Consider the following 12500-nt stretch of genomic DNA (forward strand, 5'->3'; position numbering starts at 1 on the left):
GTTGCAGCGAGCGGGGGCTGGTCTTTGTTGCGGTGTGCAGGCTTCTCATTGCGGTGGCTTCTCTTGTCACGGAGCGCAGGCTCTAGGCGCGCGGGCTTCAGTAGTTGTGGCACACAGGCTTCATTGCTCCGCGGCATGTGGGATCATCCTGGACCAGGGCTTGAACCAGTGTCTCCTGCATTGGCATGCAGATTCTTAACCACTGCGCCACCAGGGAAGCCCAAGAAAATGTATTTTTTAATTTAGCATTTTTTTTTTTAAATCTCAGTGAGTCTTCAGGTGATTTACGGTATTTTCAACTTTAGAGAGTGCTGGCTTAGATTATGTATAAAATAACTGCATTGCTCAAGACAGCATTCGGCCAACATTTTAACTCTTTTCCTCATGAAACACTTGGACAGTTTTCATTTGACTGGAGTTAAATAGTTAAGTATAAGTGATAGGTTATTTCAAGAAATAAGATTTTACCTAAAATTGGTGCCACTGCATTGCCATTTGTGTAGCACTATGGGAGTCAAAAGTTGGTTAAAGTTTATTAATAAAGTTTGTATGTATAAAGAACCACTCTATTTTCATGTTTTTTAATTGTAAATTTATATATTTATAATGTAATATAAAAATATAAATTAATTATACATTTACAACTTTTAAAACCTGGACTTCTGTCTTGTTATCTAATGCTTTTATGTTTTAATGTTTCAGATTGTCTTTTAGTAAAAATGGAGTGGTTAGAATAGATGGCTTCTCTTCTCCTGACCAATATGATGATGAAGCTCTGAGTCTATGGACACATGAAAATTATGAAGATGATGAAGTAGACATAGAAACTTCAAAATACATCTTGGATATAATAGGTGATAAGTTCTGTCAGTTAGTAACATCTGAAAAAACAGCTTTGTCCTGGGTGAAAAAGGATGGTAAGGAAGTTAAATACTTAGAACATGCAACTATACACATTTTAAGAATTTCTCTTTGGAATATGTTTTATCTGTGGGAGAAGTCCTTAATCTTACCTAGGCTTGTTTACTTTTAATTTTGATAATGACACTTTTATGTGCAAGTGTACCTATATGTAATTAAGGTAACATATTTTCCAACTGAGGTTGAATTGGATTAGCAGTTTGTGAAATTACAATAGCATTTTGGTATTTCTGCCATTATGACATAACTGAACACGATAAAGACACTTTGGATGTGAAATTGGGAAACTTCAGCATTTGCCATATAAAGACATAATCCATCCCAAATATTTAAGGTTTTTATCTCATGTGATTCATCACAGTCTTTGGAGTTAGATAGACTTACATTTGTATCTCAACTTTATTCCTTGTTTAACTGTATGAAATGGGAATGATAACTACATCATAGGTTTGTTTTTAAAGTAGTTATGTGATATTTACTAAGTAAAGCACCTAACATACTAGGTGCTCAAAATGTTAGCTTCTATTCCTTCCCATCCCTTAAGTCAGTAGTTCGTCCCCCGGGGGACATTTTGCAATGACTCAAGACATTTTTGGTTGCATAACTGAAAGGTGTTGGGGGTATAGAGAATTAGCATCCACAGGTGGAGCCCCAGATGCCACTGTGCAGGGTAGTTGCCCACAAAAGAGAATTATTCATCCAAATATCAAGGGCGCCAGGATTGAGAAACCCTCCGTTAGATGTAAGTCTTCTGAAGAGAATTATTAGTTACATCAAGAAATCTGCTATTGACTGTTAATTAATAAATCCTTCAAAGTTTTTGGTTTGCCTGTAAATTTTTGTTTTTGTGCATTTCAGTGAAAATTGTATGGAAAAGAGCATGCTTGCCTTTAAATTTTTATTTCCCTGTATTTCAGCCAAAATTGCCTGGAAAAGAGCAGTGAGAGGAGTCCGGGAGATGTGTGATGCATGTGAAGCAACATTGTTTAACATTCATTGGGTTTGTCAAAAATGTGGATTTGTGGTCTGCTTAGATTGTTACAAGGCAAAGGAAAGGAAGAGTTCTAGAGGTTAGTTATAACTTCATGTAAATTGAAATTTTTTTTAGGACCACTCATCTAGAAAATTAGATGAATTAGATGAGTTTTTTCCCTACCTTCCTTAATTATGAATATATTACATTAAGGAAGTTTTATGAAGCTTGTTTAAAAAAGGAGGAGTTAACCACAGTTTATTAAAATAGCCAGATTTTCTACAATAAAACTGCATCTACATCTTTTTTAGCCTGATTAGTAGATCCACTCTCTCATTTCAATCAGATTAATGCAGCCCAAATTTAGGTTAGGCTTTGCTGCTTTCAGATTCCACTGTGTCACAGCCTGCAGTGTCTTATAGAACCTGTTAATTAATTTATTTATTTTTGCTGTGTTGGGTCTTCGTTTCTGTGTGAGGGCTTTCTCTAGTTGTGGCAAGCGGGGGCCACTCTTCATCGCGGTGTGTGGGCCTCTCACTATCGCGGCCTCTCTTGTTGCGGAGCGCAGGCTCAGTAGTTGTGGCTCACGGGCCTAGTAGCTCTGCGGCATGTGGGATCCTCCCAGACCAGGGCTCGAACCCGTGTCCCCTGCATTAGCAGGCAGATTCTCAACGACTGCACCACCAGGGAAGCCCCAGAACTTATTAGTTATACAGTCAAGCACATAAGTCACAACTGCATACTTACTAGGGTGAATTGATTTTTCTAAACATTGGTCCATAAAGTTTAAATCCAAATGTTCAAGAATATGCTACCACTAGCACCATTTATCCACTAGTTAGAAAATGAAGGAGTCTTTATTATATATGAAAACAGCCTTTGAAATGATTATTTCTAATTTCTAGAGAAGTAAAATGGCACAAAACAGTGTTCTGCATGTTAATACATTTGGAAGATAATAATTTAAAAAGAAAGTAACTAACTGTACCTTTTGTCATGGTACAAGTGTTTTAGAAGAAGTTCATCCAAGGCAGTTAAGGAAGTAGCTACTTAAATACTGGTAACCTGAAGGTTTTGGGGGTAAAGTCTTAATGAGAGGATTCAAACTGTGGAAGTATTAGAAGTAAAATCATGTTTAGTGATAAGACTATTTATTCATTATTTAAAAACAGTGAATGTCATTTTCATTCCAGGCAGCTCTTTTTCAAAGTAGTATGTCAGATAGATGAACCATGATTTAGCCATCAGTATCTTTTCCACTGATAGGATTACTAAAACCTGGCCCTTTCTAACCCTTTTTCTTATACACCCAGCGTTTACCAAAGAGACTTGAGCAAGTGGGAGAGCATCTATAGCTAGTTGTTTCTGTGATATGCAAAAGATACATGAGTAAAATGTAAAACCATAATAAGGAATGCATTTTAGGCAGTTAAATATCTTCAAAACCCTAAAAATCTATTTGGATATTTTTGGTTGATAGAAGAACTAGCTGCAGTGTTATAAAACTTCATTCCTTTTTTACTGGTTCCATGTTACTTTCATTTTCCCTTGCCAAATTAAAAACTTAATTTTAATGTATTATATTTTGTTATATGCATATATAAGCATGACTTTTTTAAACAAGATAGGGTATGCATAATAAACATAATAGTTGTGTTGCTGTCGGTTATCATAGTACTATTTTTAAAGTATAGTCTGTCAGTCACCATACTGTTTTTTTAAGTATAACCTATATGCCTTGAGTTGTATTCTATGTTATATATATATATATATATATATATATATATATATATATATATATATATATATATATTCTTATTTCACTAATAAATATTGTAATAAGCTCACATTGACTAGGTTATAGCTTTATATAGTGGTAACTAAACCTAGTGTCTAAAATATAACTAGTTAGAGAACATTTACAAGTTACTATGTAGGTTTTGTAGGGAAAGTCAGAACACTTTTAACGAAAACCAGTTTTAGGCTAGATTTGAATTTTATTTCCTCTGAAACTTTTCATGAAATAGTTCTAGATTTTTTTATGCTGAATTTAATGAGCTTTTTGATACTTACTGAAGCTCTTACAGCCACATCATAGATAAGTAGTTATCTATATCATTAAATTTATAGAAGAAGATGTCCTTGAGATCAAGGTATTGAATATTTTTCCTTTGTATGGTATGCCTCATGCTATGCCTTAATACATCGACTCTTCCAGGTATGGATCCTTATTGCAGTAATAGCAATTAAATACTGTCTTATCAAGTTGAGGCTTTTCACATGTCTTGTGACAGTTTGTGTCTTTGACCCATTAGAAAAAAATGAGTTGGCAGTAGCCTCAAACTTATGGGTCTAATGTGCTAAGATCAGGCAAAAGCCCTGTTTGGCACAAATAGCTAAGAGTAAAAAATTAGCTACAGGGAAGATTGAGGTAACTGATACATTAATGAGACTAAAGAATGGTCATTTTAGAAAAGGCTAGTAACATTGTATCTGTTTTGTATCATGTTTTTATAAAATTCTCAGAAGAGTGGAACTGCTTTTTTTTTTTTTAAGAAGCAAACATATGAAGCCTACCATTGACATTTTACATAATTGCTAAACTCTTATATATGTAAGCCATCAATTTTATAATTCTAAAACCATGACTAATATAAAAGTATGTATGTTACCATCTTACAGATAAAGAACTGTATGCTTGGATGAAGTGTGTGAAGGGACAGCCTCATGATCACAAACATTTAATGCCAACTCAAATTATACCTGGTTCTGGTAAGTATAAATATACATTATTTTTTGGCTGCATTGGGTCTTCGTTGCTGTGTGCAGGCTTTCTCTAGTTGTGGGAGTGGGGGCTACTCTTGGTTACAGTGCACAGGCTTCTCATTGCAGTGGCTTCTCTTGTTGCACAGCACGGGCTCTAGGCACGCAAGCTTCAGTACTTGTGGCACTAGGGCTCAGTAGTTGTGGCTCACGGGCTCTAGAGTGCAGGCTCAGTAGTTGTGGCGCTCGGGCTTAGTTGTTCCGCGACATGTGGGATCTTCCCAGGCCAGGGCTCGAATCCATGTCCCCTGAACTGGTGGGCGGATTCTTAACCACTGAGCCACCAGGGAAGCCCTAAATATACATTATTGACTTAGTAGTGTAACAGGTCTTTGTTGTTCCAGATTACTTAGAAGTATGTCAATAGTAGTAGAAAGAAGTGGTAAGGTTTATATAATCTTGAATTGTTCTTGCTCTGTTCTTAGAATCCTCTGTGTAATAAAGTTGGCAGGATAAGCCCAGACCCAGTGATGAAGAAAGCCTTAGAGGAACCATTTTAGCAGGGGAAAACTGGAAATTCTCTGGCAGTCCAGTGGTTAGGGCTCCACGCTTCCACTGCAGGGGGCACAGGTTTGATCCCTAGACGGGGAACTAAAATCCCACAAGCCACACCGCGCAGCCAGAAAAAGGGGGGTCGTGGGGCGGGGAGACTAGAGTGTAATGAAAAAGCATATTAGATGTATTTATTACAGGTTATTCTACTTTTTTTTGTTTTTTTGAGCATAATGATTTTTGATCATAGAGGTAAAAGAAAAGAATAGAGAACATGAATTTGGTTGAATGACCAAACCTGAAATAGATGGAAGGGATGAAGGAAAAAATGGAAGAAAAGTTGAGAAGGCACAGAAAACCTCCACAAGAAAAACAAAAAATTATTATAATCTTAACAACTAGTGATGATCTTTTTATTAACCATTTTATTTTGTAGTTTTGACAGATCTTCTAGATGCGATGCACACTCTTAGAGAAACATATGGTATTAAATCCCATTGTCATTGTACTAACAAACAGAATATACAAGTTGGAAATTTTTCTGCTATGAATGGTGTGTCTCAAGTGAGTAAAAATCTCTATATTCAAATAAAATTCATGGTTAAATTAATCAGCTTTGATATTTGAAATCCAATTTAGGATTTGTGTTTTATAAATTACGTTTCCTGTGTTACTGTATAAATGTAACCTCTATTTTTAACTCTGAATAATTGAAGAAATAATATTTTAAAAATTCAACTGTTCTACCTTTGTAGGTTTTACAGAATGTTCTTAATCACAGTAATAAAATTTCTCTGTGCATGCCTGAGTCTCAGCAGCAAAATACCCCTCAGAAGCCAGAGAGTAATGGCAACAGCAGCCCAGAGAGTGATGTAAGCACAGACAGCAAGTTAACTCCTCCAGAATCCCAGTCACCACTGCACTGGTTAGCAGATCTTGCAGAGCAAAAGGCCAGAGAGGAAAAAAAAGGTAAACCTAATTTATTATCTAATAGAGAATTGTAATCAACTGTGTAGTATTATACATTAACGTTCTACTGTTCACTTATAACAGTTTACTTTTGTCTTTTGCTCTCATTGTGGCTTAGGTTTTAACATTTGTCTTTTCTTACTAGGAACTCAACTTCCTGTGATCTTATCAAAGTTAGTTACAGAATCATCTGTAGATGAGCGTATCAGTAAAGCCACCAGGGCGATAGATTTGTAACTTACCTACACTTTCTCCCCGTCTTAGCTATAGCATTTTTCCTTTGTGACAGGTACAAACTCACCTACATGTCTAAAACACTGAGGAAGGCCTTTTCATATTCAAACTATTTGACTCCTGAAGGATCTAACCCATCCTCTGGTGTGTGTTCAGGTGAATAAATGACTAGTGCTACAGTTTTCATCTCTCACTGTAAAATGTAGGATGCCAGCTTTGTCTGTACTTTAGCAGCATGTTTAATTTTATTTGAATTTTGTAAAATGTTTTATTTCAGAAAACAAAGAATTTGCCCTTGAAAAGCAAATTAAAGAAGAGAGAGAACAAGACAACCCTGATTCTCCCAATAGCAGAACATCACCTCCTGTGTCCCAGAATAATGAACAAGGCTCAACATTACGAGATTTGCTGACCACAACAGCTGGCAAGCTACGTGTGGGTTCTACAGATGCTGGCATTGCCTTTGCACCAGTTTATTCAATGGGAACCCCCGTGAGTGAGATGCCAGATTTTTGGATTTCATATGGGCCTTAAATTTAGATTTGGGGTCTTGGCTGTGAACTACACAATAAATAGATGCACATGAAATCAAATAAACCAAATTACTAAGCATGTTCCTATTTGCATTATAATTCTCATAACTTAAAAGCCAGAGATTTTGTTCTTTTCCCAGGTGAAAAGGGTTGCAGAGGGGCATTTTGATTCCAAAAGAGTCCTAACATACTCCTTCAGGACTTGAAAGCCGTGCATCTAGTTGGGGGAGGGGGGGCAGGGAATGACATGGATGTGAATGTTTTGTTACTTAAAATATTTAGACATCGATTTTTGCTTTAATTATTCACCAAAAAAATTTTATAAAGTAAAAACAGAAAAATTGCATAGGTAGACACAAATTTTTAGTGGCTTTTAAAAGTATTTGGGAGAGTGTACCTATTTGTTCCCTCGGCCCCAATCCTAAAACAATATAAAAGGAAGACCACACTTCTAGTTTCTGCAGATCCGGCAGTTTCTCACAGGGAGACCACCCTACTTCTGCTTCCCACTCTCAAGAATAGTGTAGGGACTAGAGATCCATATCCATTGACATGATTCTTGAAGCCAGATATATTGTTTGTGTTGGTTGCTTGCTATGTAATAGTAAATAAAAGCAAAAGTTTCCAAATGTAATCATTTCCCCTGAAAATATAATTTTTTTTCCTTATTAGAGTGGTAAAAGTGGAAGGACTATGCCAAACATTCTTGATGACATAATTGCTTCAGTTGTTGAAAACAAAATTCCACCAAATAAAGCCTCTAAGATAAATGTAAAACCAGAGCTCAAAGAAGAACCTAAAGAAAACAGAAAACCTGCCATGGATGAAAACAATAAATTGTACAGTGATATACCACATTCTTGGATCTGTGAGAAGCATATTCTGTGGCTTAAGGATTATAAAAATATTAATAATTGGAAGCTCTTCAAAGAGTGTTGGAAACATGGACAAGTGAGTATTTTAAGCTGATTTAGTATGCTCTGAGTGGAACTAAAGCTGGTTGAATAGGAAAAATGGTTTTCTCCTTAGAATTAGAAAGGGGAAAGATAATACTTGACACATTTGGGTTGGAAGATATCAAAAACACCAAAAAAGTTACCAGAATGATTGTTTCTGAATTCTTATTTTTTGGCCAGATTTATATGAATTAACAGGGAAGCACTGATTATTTGATGTTATAATTTCAATTTGTTAGCAGACTTTTAATAAAGCCATATATTCACAAAGTTTGGTATCACCTTCCTTTTTTTACATTTGTATTTTAGTTCAGTTAACAGATTCATTTCTGCTATCACAGTGTTAATAGTAAAAGCAGTTTTCTTGAACTGATGAGAAGTGTAGATGTTTTTGCCTTTAATATTTACCTATAGAACATTTATTTATAAGTTCATCAAATCTCGAATGACAAACTCCATTATTTAATTTGGCTCAAATAAAAATGATTTTCTATTTGACCAGAGTTTTGATATAATAATGTTTGATACACATTTCAGATGGTAATTTACTACATTAGTGCACAAATCAGGATTTTGCATGACTTAGTATTATCTTCAGTTTTTTTCTTGCGTTCTGGAAAACATCATTGCTATTTTACTTCATTTTTTTCATTCAACAGAGAGTTATTGAGCACCTAATAAAACCTAGTCTTTGTATTGGTCATTAAGGATATAAAAATGAGTACATCATGTAAAAATGAGTAAGAACCATTTTAGTACAATGGTTCTTAATCTTTTTAGGTCTCTAGTCCTTTGTAAAATCCAGTGACAGCTTGGTTCCTCACCCTAGGAAAAATACACACCCATGCATTGCATATACACGGTATTTAGCATATATTTTTTTGGTTGGCTCTCCCTTGAAGCCCTGATGCCATTGCTGCGTCACAATTTAGACGACTTAAATTTGTGTAGGCTTAAACAGTCTCATAAATAAATACTTTTATAAATACGTTACATGTTCTCAGAACTTTAAGGTACTGTGGAAACCTAAAAGAGTGAATGAATAAGCTAGAGTACTAATTCAAAAGGGCAAGTATGAATTGATATATCAGGGGTTAAGTGAAGGTTTTATAGATGGACAAGAGGTTGGAAATAAAAAGGATCGGGTGTTTGGGGAACTGTTCAGTAGCTTTGTTTACCTGACATAAGAGTTCTGTGGGGTAATGATGGGGAAATGAGGTGGTTACAGTTATGATTATGAGGGGCCTTGATATCTTGCTAAAGAGTTTGAACTTGATCCTGTAGATGACAGTTTTAAATGAAGAATCAGAGTACTCAGATTGACTTTTTAAATTGAAGTATAGTTGAGGTACACTATTATGTAAGTTACAGATGTACAATATAGTGATCCACATTTTTTAAAGGTTATACCCTATTTATAGTTACTATAAAATATTGGCTATATTCCCTGTGTTGTACAGATCAACATTTTAAAATAACTGACAGCAAAGCAGATTGGAAGTTGAATTGGAGGGGAATAAGACCAGAGGCAAGGAGTCAAATTAGGAAGGCTTTCAGTATTTCAGGAAGATGATAATGATGATAGTAGCCTAAGAATTCTGCTTTAGAATATTCTGATTTATTAATTAACGTGCCTCTATAATTTTTTTAAAATTTTACTTTTCCCAAGCTGCTGGTTACCAAAATAAGGAGTGGCACAGGGCTGGATGGGAGTATTACTGGGTAGGCATAATAAGGGCTAGGAGTTAATATGTGAATTGTCAGCAATAGTTAATTATCTAATAGCTGAACCTGTTTTAATAGTTGGATATATTATTAGCCTATTGAAAGGAAGTTTAATGTTGCAGTTACCCAAGTGGTTAACCAAACTTCTTAGGGTGGTTTTTGCTGTTGTTTTTTTTTCTTTTCTTTTGAGATACCTTTTTGTGATAACAAACCTAGCTTGAGGTTATTCTGCACTTATCCTTCCTCAAACTTTATTATCTTGTGAGTTTTAAGAGTACTTAAAAATAACATCTTTTACAAGAGACTCTTACGTCACAACTTTCTGTGTTCTCTTTTACTTTTCATTTATAATAAAGGAATTAAAAAAAGAAACCTAAGAATAATGCATCAGATTGCCTTTAGAGGTCTTTTTTTACATTAGCATTGGAGTTTTAAAACCACACATCTTCAATTGTTGGTTTTTGGGTTAGAGAGCCTTGAGGAAATTTGAATTCATGTGATTTCAAAGGAGAGATTCACTTTCAGGGAATTGGTCATTCGACTTGAAATTTATTGTTGTGCTTGGTTGTTTAATATTTTTAATATTTTTATTTGTCATGGTCCTTCTAGAGGTAAAGAATGTGTGTGTTTTAAGTGATATAAAATCAGAATGTATATAAATTATGTTTTAATCCCAAGAACTCTGTATTTTATTTAAAATTTTTATTTACATATATTGCATATGTACAAATATATAAGGTTATGTTCTGTCTATAAAAAGGAGTCTATAAATAAAACATATATTGCGTAGAAATTTTTAGTATAGCCTTTCAGACTCTTTCTTGAAAAACACTACATATTTTTTGTTTTCAAAATGACAGTGTACTCTGCCATGTACATGGCATTCTCTTACCACCTTTTCTCTTTGAAAATATATTGTGAACATCTTTCCAGGTCAGGGACTATTTTTGAAAGCCTCTTTTATTCTCACAATTTGTCATTAGTCCTAAAATTCAACGTGTTAACCGTCTGTTGTATGAGTGTGTAAAATCAAATTTTGGAAATGTCCATATGCCTTTTAACTTTTATCTGTCTGTTTGTTTATAAGCCTGCAGTGGTTTCTGGTGTGCATAAGAAAATGAGCATTAGCTTGTGGAAGGCGGACTCAATTAGTCTTGATTTTGGAGACCACCAGGCTGATCTCCTGAACTGCAAAGACAGCATTATTTCAAATGCCAATGTTAAGGAATTCTGGGATGGTTTTGAAGAAGTTTCAAGTATGTTTTTTGTTTCTTTGTTTTACTGTTTTCTTAAACATTTCCCCAAAAAATGATAAATTGTTTAATCTTTGAAATGTCTGTATTACTTTGTTGTCTAGTAAAAAGGAACAAGTACTTGGAAGTAGGAGACTGGGTCCTATTCCTGGCTCTACCCCTCATTTTCTTTAACCATAAAGAAGTCATTTAGGAATTCCGTGGCGGTCCAGTGGTTAGGACTCAGCACTTTCACTGCCGAGGCCCGGGTTCGTTCCCTGGTCAGGGAACTAAGATCCCACAAGCAGGCCACACGGTGCAGCCACAAAAAAAAAAAGTAATTTATACTATGTTTCCATACGTCATATTCAATATATTAATATTCCTGGGGAATATTTTTGGCAACCCCCAAAACATTTGAAACTTGAATAACATACTTTGTGTAAAACATTTTGAAAAAGTAAAAGCAAAAATGTAAGACTAATTTTAATAACAATTGTAAAGAGACTTTTTTTAAAGAATTTTATGGTGATATTACAGATATTTGTGTTCATAAGGAACAAACATCTTAAAACTACATGAATACATAAGAAATAAAAGTCCATAAGCAAGCATTCTTTACGTACTGTACAATAATAGAGGTATTCATTCATTTCACATTTCTTCCTTCCTCTAAACATTAATAAAAATAAAAAGACAGATTATCTTTTTAATAATCAATTGCATTCTTATAGAACGGCAAAAAACGAAAGGTGGAGAAACAGTTGTCTTAAAACTGAAAGATTGCCCTTCAGGAGAAGACTTCAAGACTATGATGCCAGCAAGGTATGTATGTCTTTTTATACTTGTTATTTTGACTCTTGGCTTTTGAGGTTGAGCTGAGATTATCCCCAGAAGTGGGATAATGAACTACAAATGTGAGCTTTAGGCAGCATCCTCCTCAATTAAAAATAAGTAATAAAAAAAGAAAGAACTGAATCTCTGTAGTCTGAGCAGGGGGAAGTCTTCGTTAGGGCAGTAAAGAAGAGAATGCTGTCAAAGAAGAGGCGGCCCCATTTGGGACCTCTCTTCTCTTTGGTGCTTTCAATTTGCTGTGTTTAGGGAAAGAGAATTGCGGTTTTAGTCAGTATCACTTCTATTCTTTGCTTATCCGTGTATTATGCATTCACTTAAACTTTGAATGAAGTCAAGGAAAGTGTTAACTGTTAAAGGCCTTAAGGAAAGTTTAACAACTTGAACATTTATATATTTGAAAGCACTTAAGAATGTAAACCTTTATTCAAAAGAAGTCAATGTTATTCTTCAGATATGAAGATCTTTTAAAAAGCCTGCCATTGCCAGAATATTGTAATCCAGAAGGAAAATTCAATTTGGCCTCTCATTTGCCAGGATTTTTTGTACGCCCTGATCTAGGACCCAGGTTGTGCAGTGCTTATGGTAAGTATATATTTGCATTTCTATCAACTTGGAGTATATGGAAGTTTAACTTCCTTCCAAAGATAAATTAACTAATCATTTTTAGATTCTGCTAAATCCATTCCTTTAATAATCCATTGAAATCTTTTTCTGAGTCAAGCAGTGTATATTAGGTATTAATAGCCAATATATAGTTAAGTACCTGCTCATTCCTTATAAAATATAG

The 12500-nt window shown here is 34.8% G+C and overlaps 1 protein-coding gene across 3 annotated transcripts in view; it reads left to right on the forward strand.

Moving 5' to 3' along the window:
- The window catches only part of JMJD1C (jumonji domain containing 1C), a gene marked incomplete at its 5' end in the record, with an annotated part of 271806 nt that overhangs the window by 242460 nt on the left and 16846 nt on the right, over positions 1-12500 (forward strand). For all 3 annotated transcript variants that reach the window (XM_079717100.1, XM_079717101.1, XM_079717102.1), the window contains 10 exons: positions 703-917; positions 1839-1991; positions 4577-4666; positions 5646-5773; positions 5965-6178; positions 6690-6904; positions 7618-7896; positions 10714-10882; positions 11593-11683; positions 12165-12295. In XM_079717100.1, coding sequence (XP_079573226.1) covers positions 703-917; positions 1839-1991; positions 4577-4666; positions 5646-5773; positions 5965-6178; positions 6690-6904; positions 7618-7896; positions 10714-10882; positions 11593-11683; positions 12165-12295 — 1685 coding nt within the window. The remainder of the gene's footprint in view (positions 1-702; positions 918-1838; positions 1992-4576; positions 4667-5645; positions 5774-5964; positions 6179-6689; positions 6905-7617; positions 7897-10713; positions 10883-11592; positions 11684-12164; positions 12296-12500) is intronic.

This window comes from Hyperoodon ampullatus (genome assembly GCF_949752795.1).
Source record: "Hyperoodon ampullatus genome assembly, chromosome: 1".
NCBI lineage: Eukaryota > Metazoa > Chordata > Mammalia > Artiodactyla > Ziphiidae > Hyperoodon > Hyperoodon ampullatus.